At 42.6% G+C, this 21,955-nt stretch overlaps 2 protein-coding genes across 2 annotated transcripts in view; both read left to right on the plus strand.

The window, feature by feature from the left end:
* Positions 1 to 677: 677 nt before the first annotated feature.
* Positions 678 to 7,739, plus strand: LOC311101877 (claudin-19-like). Its single transcript, XM_084143110.1, has 6 exons — positions 678 to 918; positions 3,121 to 3,363; positions 6,271 to 6,435; positions 6,692 to 6,773; positions 6,986 to 7,099; positions 7,429 to 7,739. Exons 2-6 carry the CDS (start codon positions 3,147 to 3,149, stop codon positions 7,523 to 7,525), a joined length of 675 nt encoding a protein of 224 aa, XP_083999236.1. The 5' UTR covers positions 678 to 918; positions 3,121 to 3,146; the 3' UTR covers positions 7,526 to 7,739.
* Positions 7,740 to 12,866: 5,127 nt separating this feature from the next.
* Positions 12,867 to 21,955, plus strand: part of LOC311102131 (autophagy-related protein 16-1-like) — a 39,876-nt gene continuing 30,787 nt past the window's right edge. The window contains exons 1-5 of the mRNA XM_084143367.1: positions 12,867 to 13,017; positions 15,262 to 15,373; positions 15,494 to 15,587; positions 15,945 to 16,050; positions 18,046 to 18,119. Of these exons, the coding sequence (XP_083999493.1) occupies positions 15,268 to 15,373; positions 15,494 to 15,587; positions 15,945 to 16,050; positions 18,046 to 18,119 (380 nt within the window). The 5' untranslated portion in view covers positions 12,867 to 13,017; positions 15,262 to 15,267. The remainder of the gene's footprint in view (positions 13,018 to 15,261; positions 15,374 to 15,493; positions 15,588 to 15,944; positions 16,051 to 18,045; positions 18,120 to 21,955) is intronic.

A 21,955-nucleotide genomic window follows, 5' to 3' on the forward strand; every position in this document is an offset into this window, starting at 1 on the left:
CTTCTCTTGACTCTTCCCGGTTGTGATACTTGAAAAAAATAATGAGAATGGCCACTGTTTATGCTACCGTTAGAGTCAAAACAGTATTTAGCTAATTATAACTGCTGTCTTTTTCTCAGAATTAGATTCTCCTTTAAATCCGCTTCCCAAATAGCACCCTGTTCCCTTAATGGGGACTACTTTAGACTAGGACTTTGATCAAAAGTAGTGCACTATACAGTACATGTATAGGGTTCCATTTGCGATGCATCCTAAGTCATTTTCTACGTAACTGTATCATTGTGTCCTTAATTGTGTATCACAGGGTTTGGTTCAATTCCATTTAAATTCAGTTAAAAGTCAAGAATTAAAAAGGTGCCATTTATTTTTGGTGTGAATTTCACTTCACTTGAAGTTTAAATGGGAATTGACCCTGGTGTATAATGCGATTGTGTGTTTGAAAAAGTGAGCAGTAGTTTCTCTGTGAGTTTTAGATGTGTTGCTTTTCAGTGTGTTCGTGCGTATGGGCTCTGGTCAAATGTAGTGCACTATATAGGGAATAGGGTGCCATTTGGGATGCAGTCCATTGAACCCACAGTGCAGATATGGGGGAGAGTAGTAGGCCACGTGCAGAGGTGAGCATGTATGCTCAAAGTGGGAGGTTGTTTTGAAGGGTCATTGATCCACCCGATACCCAAATATCACCTCAGTGGGACCACAGCCTCTGTTCCAAAAAATACCCTTCACGCTCTCTTCTTCCAACTTACTTCTTCCATAGCCCACCAGGGAAACAGACAACTGGTGTTAAACACCTGAATAGAACAAGTGGATAGAAACACAAACTAGACTCGAACAACACAGGATACAAAATACCATTCAACAACACAGCAGACACAGTAACAAAGACCGAAAGTTCAAGTCAAGCTCATCACAGAAACAGTAAGTAAATTGGTTTACTTTTCCATTTCTTTGTTTGAGAGATTGGTTTATACGGTATACTCATCTGGACGGTGTAACATAGTCTTAGCAAATCATTTAATTCCTTGCGATCAGATTTCTCTAAACATTTCGATGGATTGTGTTTAATTTATCAATGTTATATATGATTGGCAAAGGACATTTTGTATTGAACGGTTGTTTTGTTTGGTATGATTTGCTATAGTGAAAACTTTCAACGTTCCTTCCATTCGATCACTTTACTACAGATTGATAAATTTGTGACTTACAAATATATTTCCCCTGAAGCACTGGTAGGTACACACCAGTGGAGGCTGCTGTGGGGAGAACGGCTCATAATAATGGCTGGAATGGAGTGAATGGAATGGCATCAAACACATGGAAACCATGTGTTTGTATTTGATACCATTCCACTTATTCAACTCCAGCCACTACCATGAGCCCATCCCCAATTAAGCTGCCACCAACCTCCTGTGGTACACACTACCCAGCTGGGGAAGAAATTGCACACCATGTCCCCATGACATCCTTTTTTGGTTGTAAACTGGTTTTCTGGTTGAGAAGACATATAATCAGTTTACAACCATCTGATGTCTGTTACAACCAGGTAAAGTTGCATTTTTCATGACGAGATCAAGACGTCATGGGAAGGACATACAGTGCCTTCAGAAAGTATTTATACCCCTTGACTTATTCCACATTTTGTTTTGTGTTACAGCCTGAATTCACAATGGATTAAATAGATGTTTGTTCTCAACCATCTACACACAATATCCCATAAGATCTACGAGATAGAATTGTGATGAGACATACAGTACAGTATATCTGGGGAAGGGTATAAAACAATTTCTAGAGTGTTGAAAGTTTCCAAGAGCACAGTGGTCTCCATCATTGGGAAAAAATATGGAACTACCCAGACTCTGCCTAGAGCTGGCCGTCCGACCAAACTGAGCAACCGGGCAAGAAGGACCTTGGTCAGGGAGGTGACCAAGAACCCAATGACCACTCTGACAGAACTACATAGTTCCTTGGCTTGGGAGAACCTGCCAGAAGGACAACAGTCTCTACAGCACTTCACCAATCTGGGCTTTATGAGAGTGTGGCCAGCCACACCTGAAAAAAAGGCACATGACAGCATGCCTGGAGTTTGCAAAAAGGCACGTGAACGACCGAGATCATAAGGCAAAAGATGATGTTGTCTGATGAGACAAAAATTTTACTCTTTGGCCTGAATGCAAAGCGCTATGTCTGGAGAAAACCAGGCATAGCTCATCACCCATCTAACACCATCCCTACCGTGAAGCATGGTGGTGGCAGCATCATGCTGTGGGGATGCTTTTCACTGGCAGGAACTAGGAGACTGGTAAGGATAGAGCGGAACAATGAATGGAGCCAAAAACAGGCAAACACTTGGTGAGAACCTGCTTCAGAGTGCAAATGACAGACTGGGGGGGCGAAGATTTACTTTCCAACAGGACAATGACCCAAGCATACAGCCAAAGCAACGCTGGAATGGTTTCCGAACAATAATGTGAAAGTCCTTGAGCGGCCCAGCCAATGCCCAGACCTGAATCCCATTGAAAATCTGAAGATTGCTGTTCACCGCCGCTCCCCATCTAACTTAGCAACGCTAGAGAAAATCTGCAAGGAAGAATGGGAGAAAATCCCCAAATACAGATGTGCAAAGCTGATACAGACATACCCAACATGACTCAAAGCTGTAATCGCTGCCAAAGGTGCTTCTACAAAGTATTGACTCAAGGGTGTGAATGCTAATGTAAATGAGATATTTCTGTATTTCTTTTTCAATAAATTTGCTCACATTTCTAAAAACATATTTTCACTTTGTCATTATGGGGTATTGTGTGTAGATGGGTGAGATTTTTAAAAATGTAATCTATTTTTAATTCAGACTAACACAACAAAATGTGGAATAAGTCAAGCGGTATAAATATTTTCTGAAGGCACTGCATGTCGGTTGTTCAAATAAAATATTTTCCTGGTTGCTAAAACCACGTTAACAAAACGTCCTTGTACAACCATCATACAACCTGACCGTGATGACATAAAATACATCATATTGCAACCAGTTTTGCCTACTGGGATATCGCTAACACTACAGTGTTTGTAGGTTCATAACTACTACATAACAAAAACATTTTGTTCTGCCTTCTCTCTTCCAAGTAAATCAGGCGGCAGGACGGACCACCATGCTTTTAGCCTTCCAGGTCCTGGGTCTGTCTTTAGGGGTGATTGGCTGGTGTCTGGAGAACAGCTGCACTAGTTCCCATTCCTGGAGGGTCCGCAGCCACTCTGAGGCAGTCACAATCAACAACTGGCAGTTCGAGGGCCTGTGGATGACCTGCGCAGCCACGTCCCTGGGCTCTGTGCAGTGCCAGAGATACAAGACTGTACTGGGGCTACCAGGTGAGAGACACATGCAGGGCTCAGTGCAATACTCACATGCAATATTAAAGGGGCAATCTGTAGTTTAAGCAACAACAAAATTGTTTTGGTAAACAGCTGAGGAATGGTGTTGGAGAAATGGAACCACTTTCAAATTCAAAGACAGAGCTATGGATCCAAGGACTGACCATCCAAGCTATAGTTTTAATCATGTTTTGAGCTCATGAGGCATTTATAATTTGTAGTCTTCAAAAATATATGGGTTCATGTTATTAATTTAAAAGTCCAAAATGTAATTACCAATCGCAGATTGCCCCGCCAGGATTGCGATTGCTCAGCAAATACAAATATTTTAATGTTGTAAACATCTTCCTCGGATACCACATAGACATAGTTCCTTCCCTGGTAGATGCCTCCAAGTTCCAAAATGAGGAGTGTGTATGCACGGACAGTAGTTTGTGGACAAAAGCGCTGTATAAACATTGCAATGGCGGCTTTCGATTAATAAATTCCAGCCAACAGTGTGACCCAGCAGTTAGATTTCGGCTGCTGATTAAAATCCTTAGACTCTTGATGTAGTTTTACCTTTGTAAGGTAAATGTGTTGCTTTGATAAGTGTCGACACAGCACAAATTAATTAAGAAACTGAGCAAAGATCTAAAGAAGGATTTGCATTACAAAAGTATTGTGTAGATGAAGCTGACATACTGTATCTGTGAAATAAATTGTAGAAGGCCTATAGTACAGTGTCCATATTAGGACAACCTCAGTCTCAGCAGGACGTTTTGAAGCTGTTCTCATATGGGCACTGTAGTACGGTAGTATTTTTTACTTCCTTTCCTACGTGACTGATACATTCAACTGTCTACCTTCAGACTGAAGAATGCAGGCCATAAAGTCTCAGTTTCAGGCCATGAAGGTAATAGGGGTTGTAAATCGCACAAGTATCATTGTATCATCGCGCGGTCAATCATTGACAGTCACACTGACCTTAGTTTCCTTTCAGTGTGTGTGTGTTTGTGTGTGTGTGTGTGTGTGTGTGTGTGTGTGTGTGTGTGTGTGTGTGTGTGTGTGTGTGCCTCTATTACACTGCAACAGACTCCTAGATAACCACACATTCATAAGAATGAAGAACTGTCACCTTACCACCAAAGGTCGGAGTACTTTAATTGTTACAGAGAGAGATTAAAAGAGTTTTGTCTAACCTGAAAATAATAGTGAGTATATTCTAAGGAGACACCGATGGCAAACTCCAATGGCAGGTATCTATTGTGAAACTCCTGATTTAATAGTTGAGAAAGTCAAACAGTGTCATTGCTTTCGATGAACCAATTGAAACCAATTTCGATGAACCAATCTGTCATATTGTTTATCTCCTTAGACCACCCCTAAGCTCAAAACCCTTGTCACCGTCACCTTATAGGTGAAGCCTATGGTTTTTACACGCCTCTTATTGATTTACAACCCCTGCGCAAAGACTAAAGTTCCCTGCGTTTGAAACAAGACAACAGACATCCAGCACATTGGAGACCAAGCAAGGACAAACGACAACTTGCATCTCATAAGGCCATTTTCAATCATCCTGTGTGTCTGAGGGTTTCAACCTCAAGAGTTTGGAAGCCTTTTCCTACACCTGTGTGTGTACTCTGGGTGATCATGTCGACGGCGGTGGAACTAACTGGGTTTTTGTTGTGCGTGGCGAGCTGGCTACTCACAGGCTCCTCACTAGCCAATGACTACTGGAAGTTGTCCTCGGTGTCTGGCAGTGTCATCGTATCCACACGCCAGTTCCAGAATTTATTTCACTCGTGTGCCGAGAACAGCGCCGGCATCAGGAACTGCAAAGACTTTGAGTCTATGCTCGCTTTGCCTGGTAGGTACTGGACTGACTACTACTCCCAAACTGGACCAATAGATAATCTCCAAAACCTGTCCCAAACAATATTGGCAAATTAGTTTGACACCCCTGGTCAAAGGGAACTCTAAATACTCTCCCGAGTGGCGCAGTGGTCTAAGGCACTGCATCGCAGTGCTAGCTGTGCCACTAGAGATCCTGGTTCGAATCCAGGCTCTGTCGTAGCCGGCCGCGACCGGGAGACCCATGGGGCGGCGCACAATTGGCCCAGCGTCGTCCAGGGTAGGGGAGGGAATGGCCGGCAGGGGATGTAGCTCAGTTGGTAGAGCATGCCGTTTGCAACGCCAGGGTTGTGGGTTCGATAAAATAATGTATGTGCTAACTGTAAGTCGCTCTGGATAAGAGCGTCTGCTAAATGACTAAAATGTAAAAAATGTAAAGGGAAACGTTTCCTGCTCCTCTGTGTCACTTGCCGACTCTGTTTCTTAAACAAATGGTTAATGTTATGTGAAGCGATTTTGCTGTGTAAAGGTCTATCAATTACATACAACAACCTTAACTAGTCTGTTTTGTTAGATTCCAGATGTTGCCAAATGTTTTAAGAATAAGAGGAACACAATCTGTCTTTATATTTTCAATGGAGTGTCTCTTCGGCAAACATGAATGATCCATGTATTGATACAGTTCTGTATCTTAGACACATCCTACATCTGAGTTAAAGCCTCCATTTGTTTGTGTTCTGTATGTGACATACAGGAAGTTGATATAAGCCTTTAGCGGTGTCTAACAATGAAAAAAAAGGCCACCAGCACTTGCTTGATAACAGCAATTGAAGTCTATTTATTTTCTTTAGGCAACATGTCCCACTAGAACACCCTGCAAATGTTTCTGCTATGCCTTCTTTAGTGCGTGTGTGTGTGTGTGTGTGTGTGTTGTGAGACACGCAAGGGGATAGAGTTGAGCACATTTCCCTCCCTTTACCTTTAGTATTGTCTCCAAGTCCCAGTCTACTCAGGCTCTCTATCTATCCAATGTCTGTTGTTGACTGGAACTCTGTCGCTTCCTGTGTTCAGGCTACATACAGGCATGTCGAGCCCTGATGATCATCGCTCTGCTCCTGGGTCTAGCATCCATCATTGTGTCAGTGCTGGGGCTGAAATGCACAAAGATCGGCAGCACTTCTGAACAGGCGAAGGGCAAAATCGCTCTGACCGGCGGTAGCTTGTTCATCTTATCAGGTGTGTCCCCAACTGCCAGCATCATCAGCTTTATTCAGCTCTCCTCTCACAGTATCTATCTATCTATCTCTCTCTCTCTCTCTCTCTCTCCCTCTCTCTCTCTCTCTCCCCCCCCCCTCCCCCCCTCTCTCCCTCTCTCTCCCCCCCTCCCCCCCTCTCTCTCTCTCTCTCTCTCTCTCTCTCTTCCCCTCTCTCCCCCCTCCCATCTCTCTTTCTTCTGCCGTTTACCAACCATTTCAATCTGCCTCTCCAACAGGTCTTTCCACCTTGACTGCTGTGTCATGGTATGCTGCACGGGTGGTACAGGAGTTCCATGATCCATTCTTTGCAGGAGTAAGGTGAGTACACATCCCAAAAGCTGAAAGTACTGCCTGGGAATTGCCGTTCTAATTAAGGCCAGGTTTAATTTTTTTTCGGTCAGGTCACATCACTCAACCAATCAATTAAAACCTTGTTCATAAAAACCTTTTATTGAAGGAATCATTCTGATTTGGGTACACACACAAACACACACACACAGGTCAAGTTGATTAATTCTCTGTCCCTGTAGGTTTGAGCTGGGTGCAGGTCTATACATGGGCTGGGGTGCTGCCTGTCTGGCCATTCTGGGTGGGGTCATGCTCTGCTGTTCCTGTAAGAAGGGTCCATCAGGACCACCAACAGGGTGAGTAATTGCGTCCACAAAGTTGAGTCCCAAATTGCACCCTAATCCCTATATAGTGCACTATAGGGCTCTGGTCAAAAGTAGTGCACTATATAGCCATTTGGGATGCAACCAAAGACACTTCCTACTCCCAAAGCTAATGTGCAAGCTAACCATTATCCTACCAAAACCATGGTCTTCGTTGGGCAAAGCGAGGACAACTCTATCTCAGGTCTCCAGGCATGTAATGGGCTAGCCAACACTAGTTAGCTAGCAATTTACCATCTGTTACATGAACTAGTCAAAGAAATCATTGTTGTCCAATCTATTGTACCCTACTTGTCTTACAGGGGATATTCAAACAACTACTCCAAAACAGGCCGTGGACAACAGATCTACAGGGCAGCACCTGTGTCAGAGTCGGGGAGTTCAAAAGCTTATGTTTAAAGCAGTTTAAAATGTGTGTGTTGAAAAAATAAAAATAAAATTGTTTGTTTGTCTGTTTTCATATGTTACTTCGCTAAAGTGTTACTTCACTGGTTTGCATTTGCCGTTATATATTTTAGTTTTTGTTGTCTTCTTGAGTTGAGTGAGTCACTGTGAATATTAATGCAATGTTTATTACTTTGAAATGTGTTGAAAATAAAACAATGTATCTGTTGATGATTATTGTTCTATTGATATTGTATATCCAAATTAATAGAAAATAGAAGCTATGCCACAACTCCAAATGAATGGAAAAGATACCCACTGGGTACAGACGTCTAATCCACATTGATTCAACGTAATTTCATTGAAATGACGTGGAAACAACGTTGATTCAATCAGTGTGTGCCCAGTGGGTAAACATCAAATACAGTACTTTTTATAGTGAATCCTGTGATTCTAAACTGACTATAGCCATATGTTCAAGTAATGTCTTGTGATTGCTCAGCTCTCTGCTGGACATTTAAAGAAATTCTCCACTCAAAATTAAAAATGTGATATTCTATTCTTTACTTAACATTTCATCTGCTATGTCTACAATGTGTCTAACCCAGATACTTTGGTCCGAATCTGTTGTACAAATCTACAGTTGGACTGCTTCAGACGGCAAAATACAGTAATTGGTTCATGTAACTGGCGTCACTGTGCTAGATTATCTGTTTCACTTTCACCTTCCACTTGCCTCTGACTGGGCTTGAACCACACTCTTAGAAAAAAAGGTTATTTAGGGTTCTATATAGAACCTTTTGGTTATTTGGTCAAAATGTAAAAACCCTTTTTAGAAAGAGGTTAAATCCTTTAAGGATAGAAACTTAGGTTTCTATAATTAATTTGTTTTTCGAACATCACTGTCCACCAACTGCCATTTATCCAGCATGACCACGGTCTGACTCCAGAAGACTGTTGTTGAAAATACCAATAAGCATGGCAAAAAAAATGTAAGATTTTTTTATTTGGAATATATGAAGTAAATCATATGATAATCTATGAGCTAGAATAGATAAGGTTCTTCCAGAGTTTGAGCACTAAGCTACTGTTTTTTAGCTAGCTGGATAGGTCTAGGAAAAAGCCACATTTAATTTGCCACTTTACAAGCTAGCTAACTCTTAAAAATAAAAGTTATTTTTAATTATTTGCTAAATAGGCTGCATTTAGACAGGCAACCCGATTCTGTCTTTTCACCAATCAGATCAGCTCTGAAAAAGATCTGATATGAATTGGGCTGCCTGTCTAAATGCAGCCATAGAGCTACAGACCCAGCCTGACATTGCCAATTAGCTAATTGTTACTTTTATTTCAGTGTGGAGTCAGATGGGGGGGACTATGTTACATGACGCTGTAAGAACAGTGAACTGAGTGCTGCTAACCTCTGTTGAATGCGCGTGATGGGCTTACAGAGGTAATAACCTCTCCCTCAATTTTAACATTGAGGACTTCAGGAGACAGTAGAAGGAGCACGCCCCCATCCACATCGACGAGGCTGCAGTGGAAAATGTATATAGCTTCAATTTCCTCGGCGTACACATCACTGACAATCTGAAATGATCCACCCACACAGACAGCGTAGCGAAGAAAGTGCTGAAGAAATTTGGTTTGGCCCCTAAGGCCCAAAGATCATCATGGACCTCAGCCACCCAACACATGGTCTGTTCACCCCTTTACCATCCAGAAGGCGAGGTCAGTACAGGTGCATCAAAGCTGAGACCAAGAGACTGAAAAACAGATTCTATCTCAAGGCCATCAGACTGTTAAATAGTCACCGCCCAGAACGCTGCCCTGAACTTTAGTCACTGTCACTAGTCGGCTACCACCCAGTTACTCAACCCTGCACCTTAGAAGCTATTGCCTACGTACATAGACATGGAACACTGTCACTTTAATAATGTTTACATACTGTTTTATCCACTTCATATGTATAGACTGTATTCTAGTCAAGGCCTATACTATTTAACTATTACTGTACATATACATATACTATTCTATCCTACGTATTCTTCAGGTATACCACATATTGTGGTCCTCTGTAGCTCAATTGGTAGAGCATAGCGCTTGTAACGCCAGGGTAGTGGGTTTGATCCCCGGGACCACCCATACGTAAAAATGTATGCACACATGACTGTAAGTCGCTTTGGATAAAAGCGTCTGCTAAATGCCATATTATTATTATATTCTATACATATACTGTCCATAATATCTATACATCCCATCATGTACAGTTGAAGTCGGAAGTTTACATACACCTTAGCCAAATACATTTAAACTCAGTTTTTCACAATTCCTGACATTTAATCCTAGTAAAAATGCCCTGTCTTAGGTCAGTTAGGATCACCACTTTATTTTAAGAATATGAAATGTCAGAATAATAGTAGAGAGAATGATTTATTTCAGCTTTTATTTCTTTCATCACATTCCCAGTGGGTCAGAAGTTTACATACACTCAATTAGTATTTGGTAGCGTTGCCTTTAAACCGTTTAACTTGGGTCAAACATTTCGGGTAGCCTTCCACAAGCTTTCCACAATAAGTTGGGTGAATTTTGGCCCATTCCTCCTGACAGAGCTGGTGTAACTGAGTCAGGTTTGTAGGCCTCCTTGCTCGCACACGCCTTTTCAGTTCTGCCCAAATATTTTCTATAGGATTGAGGTCAGGGCTTTGTTGTCCTTAAGCTATTTTGCCACAACTTTGTAAGTATGCTTGGGGTCATTGTCCATTTGGAAGACCCATTTGCGACCAAGCTTTAACTTCCTGACTGACGTCTTGAGATTGAGAGTTGCTTCAATATATCCACATAATTTTCCTTCCTCATGATGCCATCTATTTTGTGAAGTGCACCAGTCCCTCCTGCAGCAAAGCACCCCCACAGCATGATGCTGCCATCCCCGTGCTTCACGGTTGGGATGTTGTTCTTCGGCTTGCAACCCTTCCCCTTTTTCCTCCAAACATAACGATGGTCATTATGGGCAAACAGTTCTATTTTTGTTTCATCAGACCAGAGGACATTTCTCCAAAAAGTACGATCTTTGTCCCCATGTGCAGTTGCAAACCGTAGTCTGGCTTTGTTATGGCGGTTTTGGAGCAGTGGCTTCTTCCTTGCTGAGCGGCCTTTCATGTTCTGTCGATATAGGACTCGTTTTACTGTGGATATAGATACTTTTGTACCTGTTTCCTCCAGCATCTTCACAAGGTCCTTTGCTGTTGTTCTGGGATTGATTTGCACTTTTCACACCAAAGTACGTTAATCTCTAGGAGACAGAACGGGTCTCCTTCCTGAGCGGTATGACGGCTATGTGGTCCCATTGTGTTTATACTTGCGTACTATTGTTTGTACAGATGAACGTGGTACCTTCAGGTGTTTGGAAATTGCTCCCAAGGATGAACCAGACATGTGGAGGTCTACAAATTTTTTTCTGAGGTATTGGCTGATTTCTTTTGATTTTCCCATGATGTCAAGCAAAGAGGCACTGAGTTTGAAGGTAGGCCTTGAAATACATCCACAGGTACACCTCCAATTGACTCAAATTATGTCAATTAGCCTATCAGAAGCTTCTAAAGCCATGGCATCATTTTCTGGAATTTTCCAAGCTGTTTAAAGGCACCGTCAACTTAGTGTATGTAAACTTCTGATCCACTGGAATTGTGATACAGTGAATTATAAATGAAATAATCTGTCCGTAAACAATTGTTGGAAAAATGACTTGTGTCATGCACTAAGTAGATGTCCTAACCGACATGCCAAAATTATAGTTTGTTAACAAGAAATGTGTGGAGTGGTTGAAAAACTAGTTTTAATGACTCCAACCTACGTGTATGTAAACTTCCGACTTCAATTGTATTTCATTATTTATATATTATTTTCTTAATTTTTTCACGTTTCAAGTCCTGCCACAACATCTCAATTGGGATTATGTCTGGACTTTGACTAGGCCATTCCAAAACTTCAGATTTGTTGCTTCTTCAGCCATTTTCATGTAGACTTGATTGTTTGTTTTGGATCATTGTCTTGCTGCATGACCCAGCTGTGCTTCAGCTTCAGCTCACAGACGGATGGCCTGACATTCTCCTGTAGAATTACCTGATACAGAGCAGAATTCATCGTTCCTTCTATTAAGGCAAGTCGTCCAGGTCCTGAGGCAGCAAAGCATCCCCAAACCATCACACTACCACCACCATGCTTGAACGTTGGTATGATGTTCTTACTGTGGAATTCAGGGTTTGGTGTTCGCCAGCCAAAATGGGACCCATGTCGTCCAAAAAGTTGACTCAAGTTTGCCAAAAAGCACCTGGAAGAATGTTCTATGGACAGATGATTCAAAAGTATAACTTTATTTTGTATTTTTTATGCTGTGGTGTTAAGATTTCCCTTCACTGGATCTAAGGCCTAGCCCGAACCATTAAAAACAGCCCCAACCAATTATTCCTCCTCCACCTAAATGTACAGTTGGCACTATGCATTGGGGCTGGTAGCGTTCTCCTGGCATCTGCCAAACCCAGATTAGTCCGTCGGACTGCCAGATTGTGAAACTTGATTAATCACTCTAGAGAACGCGTTTCCACTGTTCCAGTGTCCAATGGCGGCGAGCTTTACACCACTCTAGCTGACGCTTGGCATTGTGCATGGTGATCTTAGGCTTATGTGCAGCTGCTCGGCCATGGAAACCCATTTCATGAAGCTCCCAATGAACAGTTATTGTGCTGATGTTGTTTGGAACTCGGTAGTGAGTGTTGCAACCGAGGACAGACGATTTTTACACACTACACGCTTCAGCACTCGGCGGTCCCGTTCTTTGAGCTTGTGTGACCTACCACTTTGCGGCTGACCGTTGTTGCTTCTACACGTTTCCACTTCACAATAACAGCAGTTACAGTTGACTGGAGCAACTCTGGCAGGGCAGAAATTTGACGAACTGACTTGTTGGAAAGGTGGCATCCTATGACGGTGTCACGATGAAGGTCACTGAGCTCTTCAGTAAGGCCATTCTACTGCCAATGTTTGTCTATGGTGATTGCATGGCTGTGTGCTCGATTTTATACACCTGTCAGCAACGTATGTGGCTAAATCCACTAATTTGAAGGGGTATCCACATACTTTTGTATATATAGTGTATTAGCTACGTCTGGAACTGACCAATGTCAACACAATTCAATGAAGAGCGTCTAACCTATAGCAGAGCGTTTTCGACACACCCTCTACTCAGAGACTTGTCCGGGACGCAGCTACAGTACCTACTTTTTTGTGACGAAATTGTGCAATCCGCACTCCGACCTGCGAACGGCAGCAATACAGCGTTTAGTGCCGGAAATTCACACGAAGAAGAAGAAAAGCTAAAAGGGTTGTGAAGTTGATTGAGGCTGGACATGCAGGAGTTGGTTAGCAGCGAGCTATTTTAAACCGAAAAACAACAATACAGCTAAAACTGAACTGTTCACTGGTGTCTGAAGACTCGTTTAGATGGTGTGAGTTGATGATTTTATGTTTATTTTATAAATAGTTTTGGCTCTCGTCTCGGCTGACGAATGTCGTCTGCCTTGATTCGCTACCGTTTGCTAGCTGGCTGTTAGCTATCACAAGTTAGCTAACTAGCTATGTGGTTTATATCTCAACTTTTTTCAAAGCATCAACTAACGCCAATTTAGCACAAGTAGGCAGCTGAAAACGACTAAATGTCATGATCTGAGTGGATGTGACACTAGCTACGCTAACTAGCGTAAGTTAACAATAGTTTCCATTCCTCTTGATGCTAACTATCACACTTGCTAATGACTGCGTGTTTGTGAAAACATATAGCTACCTAGCTTGCAAGCTAGCTAGCATTAGCAGATAGACTGCTAGCTAGCTTGTCGTGCTATAGACGTAGGTACAACTTTGTAAGTTAAAAACGTTACCTATCTAGCTAGCTAACTAATGTTAGGTATTTAACTAGCTGGCTACTAGTTAGTTACTGTAGTAGGCATTTGTTGCGTAATGTTATCTAGTTAACGTTAGCTTGCTAGCATGATCCTAGCTAGACCGAAGAGGGCTACCATAATCTGTGTACTTGTTTGCGCAGTCAATCGGATGGCTATTCCTTTCACCAACACACACAACGTTGTTACTGCTCTGGCAAATGACTTAGCAAATCATCGAGCTCCCTGCCATCCGGGACCATACCAGGCGGTGTCAGAGGAAGGCCCAAACATTTTTCTGACCCCAGCCTCCCAAGCCATAGATGGTTCTTTCTGCTACCTCACGGCAAGCGGTACCAGTGCACCAAATCTGGAACTAACAGGACCCGAACAGCTTCTACCCCCAAGTCATAAGACTGCTAAACAAGACTGCTAAATAGCTAGTCAAATGGCTACCCGGACTGCCTGCATTTACCTTTTTTTTGCACAAACAATTTTTTACCTACTCTATGCACACATACTGGACTCTACCCACACACTCTCACATACTGACACCCCAACTCACACACACTACATATGCCCGCACACATGCATACTGACGTCTCATGCACACACTTTCACACTCACCACATACGCTGCTGCTACTGTCTTATCTATGCTGTTGCGTAGTCACTTTACCCCTACCTATATGTACATAGCTACCTCAATTACCTCGTACCCCTGCACATCGACTTTGTACTGGTACTCCCATGTTATTTTTTTACTAATTATTGTTATTCACTGTGTATTTATCCCTCCTGTCACTATTTTTTGTATCTTTAACTGCATTGTTGGAAAATGAGCCGTAAGTAAGCATTTCACTGTTAGTCAACACACGTTGTTTACGAAGCATGTGGTCCTCTGTAGCTCAATTGGTAGAGCATGGCGCTTGTAACGCCAGGGTAGTGGGTTCGATCCCTGGGACCACCCATACGTAAAAATATATGCGCACATGACTGTAAGTCGCTTTGGATAAAAGCGTCTGCTAAATGGCATTATTATTATTATATGTGACAACTATAATTTGATTTTTTTTTTAATAATAATGCGCCTTTCAACCAACCAAAGCAGTTTGTGGTTATGAGATACAGGCTTTGAATTCAACCTAGCTATAGCAAAGATGATCTATTATGTCGTGAAGATGGTCGAGTGACCGCTCTAACAATGGAAATGCATGTCCTGAAAGGTGGAAGGGAGGCGAGATCAGGTGGGACCATTCTAGCCAATGAGTGGGCAGATGTGTGTGAACAACAGGCACAACTCTGATATAAGTACATTTGTTCCGTTGCCGAATTGCCATGTGCATTCACTTATATCAGTGCATTCTTAACAACCTAACCATTACGAAACTTCTATTCAATCAAATAAGCCTCACGTAGCAAATGAGCAATTCCCATTTTTGTTGACTTAATTCGACACTCATTGACCTCCATACAAAAATTCCTCACTTTGTGGTTTTATTTTCGTGGACTGATTTTTGGTTTAGTAAATCCTGTTGCTTTGCCTCTTTCTCTCTGGCTCTAGTCCATGTCTGACCATGTTTTTTTTCATCAGTATTCATATTCCACCTATGTGTGGCATTTTGAAAGATTTCAGAATCAAATGGAACATGGATGAAGCAGCATTGCCCATTTATTCTTATTAGACTTGGCTTTACTTGATATATTGGAAGCTGTGGTGTGCCTAGACGCTTTTGCCAGTAATTTCTCTTGAAATGGGTTCATGAGGCAGGGCGTGATGATGGATGTATTCACTTCTTGGTGGGTGTGTGTGCAGGTGGTGATGGCAGAGCGTCGTGTGGAGTGCTCATGGAAGAGGCACGTCGCAGAGCAACTGAAGCAGAGGGACCGTGTGCAGCGGCAGGCCTTCGAGGAGATCATCCACCAATGTTAGAGGCCCATACCATGTCTCAGTGCTCAAGATGCTATTGATTGACTGGTTTTTGGTTCTGCTGCCTGTGCAGTTATCCCAGAAAGTATTTTAAAGGACCTGTTTGTGTTTTTCTCAGATAACCGTCTCTTGGAGAAGTCCGATCTACAGGCTGTTCTTTCAGAGAGATATCAGTCGGACAAATATGACTTTCAGAACAGACATGACAGCAGGTAGGCCTCCTGACGATTTGACCTCTGAACTCGTGTGTGTTGCGAAGTCAAGCTGCTACCTGCTTATACCTATCCTCTCCAATCCTTTCAGATCTACTCGAGTGCCTAGGGAATAGAGGTTAATTTAGAGGTGGGCATTGGTGTTATAAGAAGCGTTGTTGTTTGCATTAGAGGGGATGGCGGTCCAGAAATCCCTTTCTTGTGAGGAAGTCTAAACAGGATCCTTGGGAGATCCAACTCTAACGTCACCCCATTGAAGTTAAAACGGTTAAGGTTAGGGTAGGGATTTCCCAAGGATCCCAGATAGCAATAACCTTGCTTGTGACCTTGTGAAACCATCTGTGTTTGGTTCCTCAGCCCGGGGGTGGACTCAAGTCGCAGCGACAACCTACAGCAGGAGATGGCCAAGATGCGAATCAGGCACCAGGAGGAGCTGACAGAGCTTCATAAGAAACGGGGCGAGGTTAGCCTTTATTGTGCCGTCCTGGCCAAACCTTCCTCTGGAGAACTACACTGTAGGCTTTCGCTCCAACCCTAAACTAGCACAGCTGATTCAGCTAATTGAGGTTCTGGGGAGCAGCTAATTAGTAGAATTGGGTGTGCTAGGTTAGGTTTGGGGTGTAATCTGGAGGGTAGCTCTCCAGTATGAGGGTTGGTCACCACTTGGCTGTGTCTGAAAATGTTACTAGCTGTCAAATCCTTACTTCTTAATTTCCTCTCAAAACGAACTGGGCCCGGTTTCAGAGGCAAAAATAGAATAAGTTTAAATGAACAAACCACTTTATACACTGAACAAAAATATAAACGCAATATGCAACAATTTCAAAGATTTTACTGAGTTACAGTTCATATAAGGAAATCAGTCAATTGAAATAAATTAATTAGGCCCTTATCTATGGATTTCATATGACTGGGAATACAGATACCTTAAAAAAAAAAAGGAGCGTGGATCAGAAAACCAGTCCATATCTGGTGTGACCACCATTTGCTTCATGCAGTGCGACACATCTCCTTAGCATAGAGTTGATCATGCTGTTTATTGTGGAATGTTGTCCCACTCCTCTTCGAAGGCTGTGCGAAGTTGCTGGATATTGTCGGGAACTGGAACACGCTGGCGTACACGTTTATCCAGAGCATCCCAAACATGCTCAATGGGTGACATGTCAGGTGAGTATGCAGGCCATGGAAGAACTGGGACATTTTCAGCTTCCAGGAATTGTGTACAGATCCTTGCGACATGGGGCTGTGCATTATCATGCTGAAACATGAGGTGATGGCGGCGGATGAATGGCACGACAATGGGCCTCAGGATCTCGTCATGGTATCTGTGTGCATTCAAATTGCCATCGATAAAATGCAATTGTGTTCGTTGTCTGTAGCTTATGCCTGCCCATACCATAACCCCACTGCCACCATGGGGCACTCTGTTCACAACATTGACATCAGCAAACCGCTTGCCCACACGACGCCATCTGCCCAGTATAGTTGAAACCAGGATTCATCCATGAAGAGCACATTTCTCCAGTGTGCCAGCGACGGTGAGCATTTGCCCACTGATGTTGGTTACGACACCGAACTGCAGTCAGGTCAAGACCCTGGTGAGGACGACGATCATCCAGATCTTACCTGAGACTGTTTCTGACAGTTGGTGCTGAAATTATTTCTTTGTGCAAACCCACAGTTTCATCAGCTGTCTGGGTGGCTGGTCTCAGACAATCCTGCAGGTGAAGAAGCCAGATGTGGAGGTCATGGGCAGGCATGGTTACACGTGGTCTGCGGTTGTGAGGCCAGTTGGACATACTGCCAAATTCTCTAAAATGACGTTGGACGCGGCTTATGGTAGAGAAATTAACATTCAATTCTCTGGCAAAAGCTCTGGTGGACATTCCTGCAGACGGCATGCCAATTGCATGCTCCCTCAAAACTTGAGACATCTGTGGCATTGTGTTGTGACCAAACTGCACATTTTAGTGGCTTATTTTCCCAGCACAAGGCGCGCCTATGTAATGATCATGCTGTTTAATCAGCTTCTTGACAAGCCACACCTGTCATGCAATGATCCCTCAAATTTTCAGCACTGACCAAATTTCAGGTCTGCTGAGTACAAACTTGAACGTTGTGAATATTCTATGCAACTTCCAGCGCACGTTTACTGTGAACAGTGAAGCTGTACCCATTTTAAGTTGGACAAGCAGGCTACTGTGGCTATTTGATCATAATGTAGGCTTACCAGAGTGGCCTACCATTAAAAACAATACTGTTGGTTAGCTACTTAATTGGATCCAAATATCTATCTTAAAATGTCTGTGACTAGGTCAGTTGGAGCAAGGTCTGGACTTAAGACCCTGACTCTCCATTTGTTTGTTTATCCTCTGGTTTGTTTGTAACCAACTTGCCCTCAGTTGTGGATGTTTTGACTGAATGTCTTTCTCTTCTCTCTCGCTCTGCTTTCATGTAGCTGGCCCAGAGTGTGATTGAGCTGAACCACCAGATTCAGCAGAAGGACAAGGAGATTCAACGCAATGAGGCCAAGTGAGTCTACTCTCTACCTGTTATGAGTCTCTCTGTCATTGATGGACCTTTCTGTACGTTCTAACACTCCAGCTATTTGCTATATTGTTACCTACTGATGTCATTCCCTCATTTCCATGAACCAGAGGTATGATTTCTTCCTGATAAATGAGGGATTTCTGACCATCCTATATACACTGAACAAAAATATAAATGCAACATGTAAAGTGTTGGTCCCATGTTTCATGAGCTGAAATAAAAGATCCCAGAAATCTTCCATATGCACAAAAAGCTTATTTCTCTCTTTTAGTGCACACATTTGTTTATGTCCCTGTTAGTGAGCATGTATCCTTTGCCAAGATAATCCATCCACCTGACAGGTGTGGCATATCAAGAAGCGGATTAAACTGCATAATTATTACACAGGGGCACCTTGTGCTGGTGACAATAAAAGGCCACTCTAAAATGTGCAGTTTTGTAACACAATGCCACAGATGTCTGAAGTTTTAAGGGAGCGTGCGATCGCCATGCTGACTGCAGGAATGTCCACCAGAGCTGTTGCCAGAGAATTGAATGTTCATTTATCTACCATAAGCCGCCTCAACGTCATTTTTGAGAAACCGGCCTCACAACCTAAGACCACGTGTATGGCATCGTATGGGCGAGCGGTTTGCTGATGTCAACGTTGTGAACAGAGTGCCCCATGGTGGGGTTATGGTTTGGGCAGGCATAAGCTACGGACAACAAACGCAATTGCATTTTATAGATGGCCATTTCAATGCACAGAGATACCGTGACGAGATCCTGAGGCCCATTGTCGTGCCATTCATCCGCCGCCATCACCTCATGTTTCATCACGATAATGCACGGACCCATGTTGCAAGGATCTGTACACCATTCCTGGAAGCTGAAAATGTCCCAGTTCTTCCATGGCCTGCATACTCACCAGACATGTCACCCATTGAGCATGTTTGGGATGCTCTGGATCAGGGGTTCTTAAACTTCTTCAGCCTGGGACCCAAACTAGAAAATCAGGAAAACATGCAGCTATACGTAAATATGGGTACATTACATTGCACTTATGCTTAAAACAAATGCAATATAGACAAAAACAAATAACAATGAAATGAAATACCCAAATTAAATTCTGGGAGTCCTCTCCCAGAATTTTCTGGGGCATCTAAAGCTAATTTCCTGCATTTTTACACAATCCAATAAGCCGTCTATATTTAGAACAAAAAGTAAGCAAAAAGACAGACAGTCATCTAGCTAGGTAAGGTAATTATTAAATATTTTTAAGTGATTAATAAGACTGAACTAGATCAAAGATATTTCAATAATAAATATTGTGTTGCACCTTTTAACAAATGAACAACTCTTTTAAAAAAATACGAAGACTTTTGATTGTCTTTATTAAGACATCCTCTCTATCAAATTTCAGCCAGACCAACCAGCCAGCCCGAGCCGCCTGCACGCCCGACCCCCACCATTCTAGTCAATAACTCAACTCTCTCCCAACACAATTTCCTTCCCAGTTCCCACCTTACATTTTTTTAATTCCCAAGGAAAAGTTTAGGAAACAACAACAAAGAACACATACACCTCAAATATACATTAACAGACAGAAACAGCAAATCCTCCATATAATTAATCTCACAGGACTAATAGTACTGTAGAGCTCTTTTTATTTGCACACAATATTGCTGGGTTGCCCCGTCCTGTCCCTAGGGGTCCACCACCCTGCAGCGCCCCAACCCAACACACCCCACTCAGCTTTAGGATATTAGTGAAACATTCATTTATTAGTTTTGCCAAGGCCAGAGTGACAACCCACAGGTCAGCAGACCCACATGGCAAGGACTGAGCAGCCCAGCAGCTAGTGATTGCTTAAATAGGTATCTCCGCTGACGTGGGCATGTTTTCAATAGACTCCTTTAGTCATACTGTATTCCATATAAGGCACCCAGACCTTATGAAAGTTGCCCAGTATACCCTTAATCTGGTAATAAATCAAATCTAGTGATACATAACTTGACATTGTGGGAGGATAACCAACCTTCCAATTAATGGCAATGCATTTCTTAGCCACTATAAATACTTGGTTACACAGTTTCTTCAGATAACAGTCTCCAGTATCAACATTTCCAAGCAAACAAAAACATGGAGAAGGGAGAAGCTATAGACATGCTGAGATAAAAGAACATACTCTTTGCCAGAATTCAGCCAGCCTTCACAAGGCCATAACATATGCAAATGTGTCCCCTTTTGTGTTTTACAGCTCCAGCAGAGGAATGACATTTCTGAGTGCATGTAATTCAGTTTCACTGACATGTAGTACTTTCTATGGATGGTCTTAAACTGCAGTAATTTATGTCTGAGATGATATGAACATGACTGGGCATTCGAACAGATCTGTATCCATTAATCATCATCAATAGCTTCTACCAGGTCTTCCTCACATTTCTGTTTTATATGTTAACGAAAAAAACAACCTTGATACCGTTTGGAAATCAACTTTGGAGGCTTCTCAGAATGCTTTAAAATAGCATATGGCTTGTCCAGTGTTTGCTGCACGGAGAGAATAAAGTGTTGTATCTGAAAAAATTAACCTCAGCTCCATCAGACTGGTCTTCCCTGGCTGCCTGACCCTGCTGAGACCCCTGTCACCATCTGATCCTCCTAAAATGAGGCATGACAAAGAATTACCTTGGTGTACATTTATACATTATATTATCAAAAAATTGAATAAATGGTTCAATAATTGAAATTACCATGATTCCCAGATCCCAGACTGTAGCTTTAAGCTTAAGCTGCTGTCCTGTAGCTACTGTAGGTCTACCCATCAATTTAAGATGGAACTTGGTATCATTCACTGATATTGTTAATATACTGCAAAATTCACCTGAGCTCCGTAGACTGGTCTTCCCTGGCTGTCTGACCCTTCTGGGACCCTTGTCGCCATCTGATCCTGCTAAGACATGATGAGCATAGTGTTGTGTACTGACTGCACTAGAGGGCTGCATTCCCATGGGTTGCCTGCGTGTCCCAACAGAGATAATTGCGGCGCCGTCTGCATTTTTCATGCTGCGGGTGGTCAGATGACTTTGTGGTGATAAATATTTTTGTTGTCTCACAGATTATTTGGTAACGGTCCTCTTTCTGCTTTGTATGCGTTAGTCTACCTATTGTATTAAAAGCACATAATTTTTCACATTCACACCCTCAATTCGCTGCTTCAACGTCAGTATCCTACCTCTCCTAGTTTGGCGTGAGAGTTCAAGTGCAGCTAGTATGTGTGGTCTCATTTTAAATAGAGTAGGCTGAATACATGGTCGGAGAATCACGTGGCAGTTAACTTAAATATGATTAGACTGTAGTTTACTACATTGTCTTTAAATAAATAGGCTATTGATAATGGAATGAAGTGGAGAGAGCTCAACCAACGTGGTTAGGCTGCTATGTTAGGCTGCTAGGTTGCCTATAGGGCACAAAATTGCTGGGACCATGGCTGGCAAGTGAGCTGCGTCACATACGCCTAAAATAACATTGTGGGACTGCGAGTGGGTTTGGGACCAGTTCTTGCTGTAGCGGGTGGGAGTCGGACAGAAAGCCAGCGGGTGCGGGAGGAGTATGTATGGAAAGCTGCGGATGGGAGCGGGATTAAGAATTTAGTCGCGCGCAGGCCTCTGCTGTGCACCATGACAGTGAGGCCTGTAACGTTACAGCTGTGTCGTGACAAGACTTAACATTAATCTGATGACTGTTATTTCTCTAACTATGTTTAATTGTTACCCGATTTTTAAATTAATCATGTAACAATTAACTCATGATTTGGGGCAACATGGAATAAATTGTTC

This window comes from Coregonus lavaretus, assembly GCF_964263955.1.
Source record: "Coregonus lavaretus genome assembly, chromosome: 26".
Classification (NCBI taxonomy): Eukaryota; Metazoa; Chordata; class Actinopteri; order Salmoniformes; family Salmonidae; genus Coregonus; species Coregonus lavaretus.